This window comes from Gadus chalcogrammus, chromosome 20 (genome assembly GCF_026213295.1).
Source record: "Gadus chalcogrammus isolate NIFS_2021 chromosome 20, NIFS_Gcha_1.0, whole genome shotgun sequence".
Lineage (NCBI taxonomy): Eukaryota > Metazoa > Chordata > Actinopteri > Gadiformes > Gadidae > Gadus > Gadus chalcogrammus.
Genome location: NC_079431.1, coordinates 11,902,575 through 11,912,977, shown reverse-complemented (window position 1 = coordinate 11,912,977; position 10,403 = coordinate 11,902,575). Strand labels below are relative to the sequence as shown.

General features: G+C 43.7%; 1 protein-coding gene across 1 annotated transcript; it reads right to left on the bottom strand.

The window, feature by feature from the left end:
- Positions 1-719: 719 nt before the first annotated feature.
- Positions 720-6,599, bottom strand: LOC130373910 (interleukin-1 receptor type 2). Its single transcript, XM_056580573.1, has 10 exons — positions 6,469-6,599; positions 5,178-5,262; positions 4,463-4,721; positions 4,121-4,292; positions 3,644-3,809; positions 3,266-3,367; positions 2,830-2,889; positions 2,401-2,536; positions 1,993-2,141; positions 720-1,552 (listed from the first exon to the last, which is right to left on the bottom strand). Exons 1-10 carry the CDS (start codon positions 6,535-6,537, stop codon positions 1,413-1,415), a joined length of 1,338 nt encoding a protein of 445 aa, XP_056436548.1. The 5' UTR covers positions 6,538-6,599; the 3' UTR covers positions 720-1,412.
- Between the last annotated feature and the right edge of the window lie 3,804 nt (positions 6,600-10,403).

The following is a 10,403-nucleotide window of genomic DNA, read 5'->3' as shown; positions in this document are numbered from 1 at the left end:
CATGACATTTTCACATACTTTATGTCTATACACTGGTTTTCTAGGGTGTTCTTTCACAATCATCATCGATCTGACCTTTTCTGAATGTATTCGTGCAGTTTTGCGATTCCCTTTATTTAAAAAAATCCAAAGCAATTAAATCCAATTAGGTTATCATTGTATTCTCTGCGCATAGAAATGTGTCTTAGTAATAGGTCCATGAAAACCATGATGAATATCAGCACACAGACTGAAACCTTAAAGGTGTGGTGTGTAGAATTTCAACCACACTGCTACATGCAACTAAGTCCTGCATGGCGGATGAGGATGTTGCTGGTGATATTACAAACAAAGGTTAACACTAACACATGCAGCACCACCTCACAGGGGCCTACTGTTAGTGTGTCAGACCTGCTCAGCATCCCCACATACAGGCTACAGTCTAAGAAAAGCACTGCATCCCCACAAACAGTGTAAACACTAACGCATCTACCCCTGTCCCTCAGGGGCATATAAGTAGTGTGTGACGCATCAACACACACAACCCCCTGCAATTAACACAATAGCAGGGGGGGGGGGGGGGCGAGGCTGTGGATCAAACCATTGGGGATTGATGGAACAAACCAAGTCGATCAAACCAAATTTGGCATTATGCCAAGCGTATATCGAATGATGACGTCATAAATACACAAGTCAATAAGGAACAATACATAACCTGTTCAGATGTAGATATGCCGGATTTGGCAGGAACAATTTGGTGTCGTCGTAGAAGTACCCAAAATACGGGGATTAGACATAAGAATATCTTCTGCTAATGCATAGACCATCGTAAATTAAAACTAATTTTCCTGACTGTATCACACTGAAACATTGCAACTGCCTTTGACCTTGAAAAAAGTACGTGCCACTAAATCCATGAAGGTATACTTTTAATATATGATGAAGGAGGGTATATGGACAAAATCAAAAATATGAAACATTACTATTGCAATTTCCCTTGGGTAAGAAAACACGACATAACGATTGGTGAGCATGACACATGGTGGCCATGACCATTAGAGCAACAGTTGATGACCAGTAACACTATTAAAGACAAAAGTCCAGAGAGGTAAAAACAAGTCAAACAAAAATAAATACAGCAGAATGTTGTATTTTTGTATTGAGGTATGAATATTGTACAATTGTAGCAACAATGTAGGACTAGCGCTGTAATTATGACATTTCTGAAACATCACATAACAAGTTAATTCAAGTCTATACCAGAGTGATAGTCGGGCTGTGTTTCAACAGTGTTTTATGAGCATGATAAATAATAAGCCTGCGGTTCAGATAATTCCCATAGAATCCGAACACAAATTTAATCTATAGCCTTGTGGAGTGCAGCCTTGGCCTGATGGGCGTGGCTTCGTTGGAGGTGGTCTCTGTGGGCGTGGTTAGCAGACGCTTGTCTGACGGGTCAGAAAGTAGTCGGCCTTGCGTTGTGGTTTCAACAGGAAGTAGAGGAAGACAGAGACGACTGAGAGGAAGCAGCCGGCGATCACCGACCCGACCACTGCCCAGGTGGACAGGGTGTCTGCACACACACACACACACACACACACACACACACACACACACACACACACACACACACACACACACACACACACACACACACACACACACACACACACACACACACACACACACACACACATACAGGTAGACATGTGACATTGTGTTATGCATTATCTTAGATCCAAAATATTTTTTTTCAACATATATCATTAATGGGCAGATGGAGATTAGGTTTAATTAGGTAATAAACTCAGTACAGGCAGACAGACAGACAGAAAGACAGACAGGAAGACCCCCAAACACAGACACACACACACTCACTCACTCATACACACACACACACACACACACACACACACACACACACACACACACACACACACACACACACACACACACACACACACACACACACATACACACACTCACACAAAAAAACTCACAAACAGGACTCACCTTCCAGCCTCAGCTGCACAACTACTTCCCGTGTCCCGCCTTCATTGTGAGTGACACATTTAAACTCCGCCTCCGTGTCCCTATTTGTAAGCGCGATGATGACCAGCCTCACCTCAACCTGGCATTCGCCAGTCATCCTCTGGGTTACCCTGGCAACAGAGAAAGGATTGGATAGGGGGTGGGGGTGTTAGAGAGGGCGGTTGGTCTGAAGACACAGAACTATGTATACTAGCTGGTAAGATGATGTTGTAAAGCTTAAAGAAAGTTATAAGGTTTGTAGAGTGTTACCTATAAAGTCTTTAAAGTAAATGGGGATAATATAGTAAGAATGAATGTGGAATTACTTAAGTGAAGGACAACAGATAGACATTATTAAGGTGATGTTTAAGAAAAAGCTTTGATGTTTACCTCCTACCACCTTCCAAAGCCCGCCGATTGAGGTATGAGGAGTCAACGGATTGGCCATCCACCGTCCATGTGACCAGAGTTGAGTCAGTTGATTGACAGCCAGCCCACACCTCACACCGCAACTCAAGTCCTGAGCCTGCAAATCAAATTACAGAACAATATAGCATTCCCTGTCTGTCCTTCTGTCTGTCTGTATATATACCTATATATGTCTGTCTGTAACAACAAAAAATAAAAAAGAAGGGTATGTTGAGGTAAGTCTGCCACGTCTATCCGTCTCCCCCTCACCCTGTCTGCTACCTCTCAGCCTGTCCATCTCCCTCTGCCTGACTGTCAGACTGTGAGGCTGTTTGTCATCCTGTCAGCCTAGGATGACAGGATGACTGTCAATACTTTCCACTGTCTACCTGTCTGTCAGTCTGTTCTTACCGTGTTCGGCATGATAGACAGTTCCGTTGACTGGAGCTGAGATGACGGGGGGAGGCAGTCCTGGAACAAACAACATATAGGTTACTATAGAGACCATAGCCTACTGCTTGAAGCCTGATTCCTACACATGTCCGTGAGGGTCAGCGTGACATAAAGGTTGTCATCCGCCCATGATGTCTGCGTGACATAAAGACAAAACCTTTATGTCTGCGTGACATAAAGGTTGTCATCCGCCCATACCCAACAGACCACCAGCCACAATTTCAAATTTGTGACAAGGCAGTGGTTCGCACAGCGAGCACATACTGGGAATGCTACAGAAAACGGCAAAGACGGCAACTCCTGGCTAGAAATTGGCCAATGCTTGGGATTTCAACCACTTTCGATATAAACAGGACATAGTTGTACAGTTTGTTTGCATTATGCACTCTCTCACTGTCAACTGTAGTCTCTCTGTCTTTGGGATGGACGCTGGGGTTAGAGGTCGCTGAGGTCACCGAAAGGTCTGTGGTTGTCCTTGAAGGCAGAATCAGGGGATCTGGAATACACACACACACACACACACACACACACACACACACACACACACACACACACACACACACACACACACACACACACACACACACACACACACACACACACACACACACACACACACACACATTTGTACTTCTACTTAGAACTGCATTATAACTTAGTTGTATTTGATTTTTCATCTTAATAAAAATGATAAATACATTTATTTAGGAAAACTCTCATTTCCTTTTAAATGTGTAAACCACTCCCCCTAGTGGCTGGTGGTTGTTAGTACCGTCAGACTGAAGCAGGACGGTCCTGCTCACAGTGTACTGGGACTGGTTGATGAGCACCATGAGCAGGCAGGTGTAGAGGCCCAATTCAGAGGTCCCCACAGTCGGTAGTTGGAGGTCCTTGCCGTGCGAGGCTGACTCAAGACGCTGGGCACTGGCACTGGAACCCTGAACATTAATGCGATCAGTCAAGGGTTCTATTCCCTGGGTAGAGCAAAGCGCTAACACTGGCCGGGTAAGAGGTTCTATCAAGACCACCTGCACTATCAAACTACAAAAATGCACTATTTAACTATATAGGTGCACTGTCAAATGACACATGCACGATCAAACTACACACATGCACTAATAAACTGCACAGGTGCACTATCATACTCCACAAAAGCACTATTCACCTACACAGGTGCACTATCAAAGTACATACGTGCACGATAAAACTACACTCGTGCACTGTCAAACTAACAAGCACACTGCCTCACCTTGAACCACTGAACGTGCTGTATGGTTTTGAAGCTGCTGATGGAAGGGCAGAAGACGGTGGCAGGCTGACCCATGATGGTCTGGTGGGGATACAACAGCTTACTCACGTCCACCGAGTCCTCGGGGAACACCTTGATGGAGATGGACCCCGCCACACACACCGACTGAGTCCTGGGGAGATTGAGAGAGATCAAGGTTTCTTTAGGGCCATTTGCGACAAAGTTACAAAGAAACATTCCACACACGAGACGGATACAATACAAGTTCAATTTACAGAGAAAGCAGTTAAAGTCTTGGAATAATATAGCTAGTCCACGTAAGTAGCCAACCAGACGTCTCACCTGTAGTAGCAGGTGTACTCTCCGGAGTCTGAGCTCTGTGATGGGAGGAGCCAAAGCCTCCCGCCGTTCTGCCGGACACGGCCCTCACTCCCCTCGGCCACACTTCCCGTTGTGTTGCCCTTGGTGATCAGGTAGGTGGAGTTCAGCGAGGCAAAGTTGCGTACCTGCAGGACTCTGCCCAGGAAGCCCCAGGCCAGGACCACCGCCTCGCCCTCCCGCCTGTAGAGTGGCACCTCTGGCGTCAAGCGGAAACACCCGTCTGGGGGTTCAAAAGTCAGAGTTTACTGTCACATGGGCTTTTTTAGGCCCTCTGGAACACTGTTGCTCGATGGTAGCTAAAGAGCTCACAGTGGAAGCTAAGCTTCCTTGTTTTTTTCCTTCTACTAAGTTACCGAACCCTTGTTAGTAAGCTCTCCAGATAGCTTAGAATTATTTAAGTCTGTTTCCCGTCAAAGCTCAAGCCTGAACCTGTGTTCAATCCGCACCCATTTCAATCAATGAGCACTTCCACACCTTAAGACAACAGCCAGAAGAATAAGTAGATGTATAGTATAGATGTGTATTATATCTTGAATATGAACACAGATAAAATTTCATATTTCTTTATTGATTCTGGTATAAATTGTTTCTGTTATAATTTTTGATAATAGAATAGAAAGCAGAATAAATATGAACATCAAATAAAAAATCATAAACAGTCAAATAAAATACATGCCACTCATTGGGAGGTCAGGGAGTTTTCCTTCAACACCCCAGAAGAAGAACACAGCCCCAGTCAACGCCAGGCGGACCAACAAATTCTGTATCAGGAAAACAAAACCACAATAAACACCACCAACCTGTGTACAAACATTCCATAATACGCCCACTACAGAGTTAAACATGTGTCAGGAGCCAGGTAATTATCATTTCTTCTTATCAGAGATGTTATCATCTTTATTTCTTCCAGTTAAGACGAATACCATTTCTGCTGGATGACGTGAGATTGGAACCCGAGAGGATGACACACTCTTAGTCCCTGAGCATAAGTTACATGTGACATCATAGGTATCGACTGTAATAAAGTGTGGCCATCCCGGCCCCTCCCCTCATTTACTACTCGCCATGCAGGCGGCAGAGCTGACTAGGTGAGGCGTGGGTGAGTCTATTGTGTGTGAGAGGTCACAAGTATGGCACTAGCAGAAGTTCGGTCTTAGAGCAGAACTATTCCACTATGATGGCAAGAGGACCACATTTTAAAAACACATGGTGCAGTTTGACCCTCCGGCAAATCAAATTGGCATCTATCACATTTGTATTTAGAAATAAAAGTTAACTAAAAGTACCTCAAGTTAACTACAAGTACCTCAAGCAACCTAGTCAAGCAGATGCATGTTATATGTTTAAAGTATTAAAATAATCATGGATTTTCCAAGGATAATTTTAGGGACAGGAGTCTTGCAGGCCGTTTTACACTGGGCTTATTGTATGTTTTGATTCTCCGTTGTTCTCACTTCTGTTTTCTCGATTGCAGATAGACCTGCAGACTCAGCTGCCTACACTGTGACCCTTTAAAGGGGATGTAGCGGACAGTGTCCCTGTACAATCTCTCCAGGACTTGGAGAGATGACTCAAACAACCCACGGTATCCCCATTCACAAGAAAAAGCCCAGGGAACGACTAGCCAATCACGAGCCTCATGACTCATAATCACCTATAGGATCATATGATCAAACCTCAAGAGCATGTTGGGGTTTGATGATAAGTAATTATCCATACCATAAACTGTTACTCAGGCTGACATTCTGAATGATTCAAAGATTATTCAATATTCAAAATTAAAATTTTGATTAAATTAAAACAAAAAATCAATAATAAATTAAATTAAAAAACTTTTTCAACCATCCGATTTTTTGCAAACAGTTTTATAAGTATCTACACGTGCTATTTGTTGATATCTTGACCACATAAAAATTATCACACACACACACACACACATCAAGCATCGGTATCATCAGCATACTTACAGTTTGACAGGTAACCATGGCAGCAGTGGACGGGCGATGGGAACGATGAGAGAGGGTCAAGAGGAACATGTGGTCACGTCCTGTCTCCGGGTGCGACTGACACTCCACGCAGGGTGACCCGGGTCTCTTTTGAAGGTTCCCTCCCCTCCCAACACAGAAAACTTCTCATGTTTCCCAATTATATGAAGTGTAATGTAATATGTTTTGTGCTATAGCGAAGCATAGCAGTTTTAATAATGGCAAATAAAACGACTATAGACAGAAACACACATAATGCTAATATATTGCAATTCCTTAATTTAGAGGACAGGGCTCTAGGATGGTAATGAACACCCCAGAGGTAATGATAACAATAATAACATCTTCAGAGCTAATGGCATCTACAATTAATGATATACACCTAATGACGTGATAGGGGTAATGGCACCTACAGGTAATGACGTCATAGGGGTAATGAATTTTACAGGTAATGATATCAACACTGTTTAGGCCATCTACATATATTTCCAGCATGGGGGGTAAGGACATCTACAGGTAATGATGTCATAGGGTAATGATATCTACAGGTAAAGACATCTACACTATCAATTACATCAGAGGTAATGACATCTAAAGATAATCAAAGATTAGGGGTTATTACATCTACAGGTAAGACACATACACATGTTATGACATCTACAGGTAATTACTTCAAAGGTAATGAAAGCAGTCATGAATGTAAGTAATCAACATTGAACTGGTGAAATGCTACAACACAGAACACATCTAGATAAGCATGTGATCAGTAGTTTTTAGGATTGTTATTATTTACCATTTCTTATCCTTGGGGGATTCCAGTTCCAGATTTCACAAGACTCGAGAACAATTTGTTTGAGTGTCACAAATGCTTGTTTATTTGGATTCGACAGCAGGGTCAGGGACTGTGTACAGACCTGCCTCTGGGATCCAGCACAGCCTGGCTCTAGGGTTCTGTGGACACTAGCGTGGGCAGAGGTGGTGGAGGGACAACACTCTAAGGTCAAAGTCCCCAGCGATCCAACAACACCTGCACAGACCACCTCAAGAACTACCCCTCACTACCAACCTACGCATTCGTTCGTGTGATGACTTCATGAATGTTTGTTAACCTAAGTCTGTCTCTATCCTCTTTAGAAGGATTGGCGTCTCAAGAGGTAGGGTGAGGGGGGAAGTGGGGGGTATAGGTTAGTACAGAGGATAAATGGAGATTGCAACAAGCTAGACATTTTTATGGCTGGGGATTGTTGGAGGAGAGAAGCGATAATGAATCACAGCTCAGTGTTTACACCTCGTCTTCCAGTGAGTGGTAAACAGACGTCCTGTGTTCATAGCTCATGTCAGCGTCGGATATTTAGGTTTGCCTAAGCAGGAGACCACGGGCACATGTGGTGTTCACAAATGCACACAAACACACATCTTCTCAGAGACACAAACACACACACATGCGTACACGCATACACACGCACGCACACACAGGTGTGCAAGCAAACACACACACAGGCATGAGTATAAACTTGTGCATGTGAAGCTTGACCAATCAGCTGTACGTTCCTACAGATTTTCTCCCCTTAAAGTCCCCTCTGTTGTGTTGCTCACCCCCACTCCATGTAAAGACACTGTTTATTTGGTCAGTCATGTCATGTGTTTGCGAAAAGTTATGTGTTGCAGGATCTACCATTAAACACTTCCTGGCACTAAACCCTCTTAACCCATTGGCGCCGGATGCTGCGTAGCGCAGCATAGCCCCTCCTGCCGGTTGCTGCGTAGCGCAACATAGGCTTTCCTGCCGGTTGCTGCGTAGCGCAGCATTTTGTACACGTGCTGTTTTCATGACGAATGCAGCATATAACTCACTCTGGTTGGTTAAAAATACACATGGGGTGGGTCTTAAGGCTTTGGTAAAGATCAGGAGACCACCAAAACGAACTTTGGTTGGCTGAAAATCACGTCAATCAATCATATAGCCACGCGACATTCTATGTTTGTTTTTAGCGACGCGTCTAGCTGGCGACCGAGAAGTAGCAATGAACATGGAGGATTTTGATAGCGATGGCAGTGATATTGTCATAGAATTCAAGGGATTTGAGTATGAGAATGAGGACGAGAATGATTTTGTGCCGGTTGATCCACTGGATCGGATTCCAACGAATCGGTACGCGCAACAGGTACGAGCTCAGACCCCCGCGACCTCAAGTGGACCCCGGTCCCGAAAACAGAAATGAAAACATTCCTCGGGCTGTGTCTTTGCTTTGGAATTTTAAAGCTACCAGCACGCCGCGATTACTGGAGGCAAACTAAGTGGCTCTACCAAACAAATGTCAAGGGACCGTTTCGACATGATCTGGAGGTAAATATTTATGTTTTCTTTTCTTGTGCTCTCTTCCGAGTTCCATTCTCTTCTCTTAGAAAACGGAATGGCCAGTAATGATAGTGGTGCTATAGCAATTACTAATGGTGATGATGGTTGATATTGAATAAATACAATGATGTTAGTTATAAATACAATAATGGAATAATGAATAAATAGTAATACAATTATGAATATAAATACTATAAATAACATAATACAAATAAGCACAATGATGGAAACAAATGTCAGGCTCAAATTCTTTGTCATATATGCATTTTCAGATATCTCCATCTAGAAGATAACTTGGACCCTGCCTTGGATAAATCCGATAAGCTGTAGAAGATCCAGCGGTTCATGGACCTCCTCTTGCATCAGTTCCAGGCCCTCTATGAGGTCAATGGGTTTGTGAGCGTGGATGAGTCCATGGTAAAATACAAGGGACGCCTTGCCTTCCGGCAGTACCTCCCCATGAAGCCGGTGAAGTGGGGGATAAAGGTGTGGGTCATGGCAGAGAGCAATACAGGCTACGTAAACAATTTTCAAGTTTACACAGGGGCCATTGCAGGCAAGACCGAGACAGGCCTGGCTTACCGGATTGTGTCATACCTGGCTAAACCGTATTTTGGGTCAAACTTGTGTGTTTACATGGACAACTTTTACACCAGCGTGAAGTTGTTGCTGGATCTGCAGGTCAGGGGTGTGCCTTTACCATGCTTTGGTTAAAATGTTATTTGTTGTATTTTATATCATTGATTTATACTGTTTTTTCTTCTTAATCTTGTTTTGAGAATGTTTTTAAAATGTTGCTGTTATGGTTGTGCTCAGGGAGCATGTTTTAATAAAACCTGTAGTTCTTACCTTTAAAATGCTTTTTATTTCATGTTTCTAGGTGCTCCAGAGGCTTAGATATTAAGGTTTATGTAGACGTTGACAATTCTTACTATTTTCTCAGAAAAACCTCAGGAAATGAGGTTCTTTTTCCTAGAATAGCATAGGATTTTAGCAGGCGTTTTTAGCAGGCGTTTTAGGCATAAATGGGTTAAGGAAGTATTGAGTTAAAAATCTATTATGAATGTGAGCTGGTCTGTTTGTCGAACTTGAGGTCTAAATTACATTAGTTCATCACGTCACCAGGGAACAGCAGGGATGGTTCATGGTGTACGTGAAAGCTGCCTGTCAGCCTGTTCCCTGGGCGGACTGCGGTGAAATCTCCGAAATCCCCTGCTGTTCTGTTCTGACACAACCCAGGGAAGACAGGTGCACTGTCTCGTGCCGCAGTGACTAAACCGGCTGCCACACAGACCTGCATCCTCCCAAATGGGTTGGTGTTTGGAGTCAGATAAAAGTCAACCCTCAACTGAACTCTGTAAAGATAGAACAGCAGTTCCATCAGATCATAAGGGGATCATGCAATGATTGAGGCAACACCTCCTCCCATTGATTTCCTGCAGGCCACAGTGAGAAAGACTCAGACTAGCTCATAGCAACCCTCCTACCATCCTGGAGATTGACCGAGAAGAGAGGCCCAGATGCAGGCTTGCTAGTTAAATGCCAGATGACAGCGAGG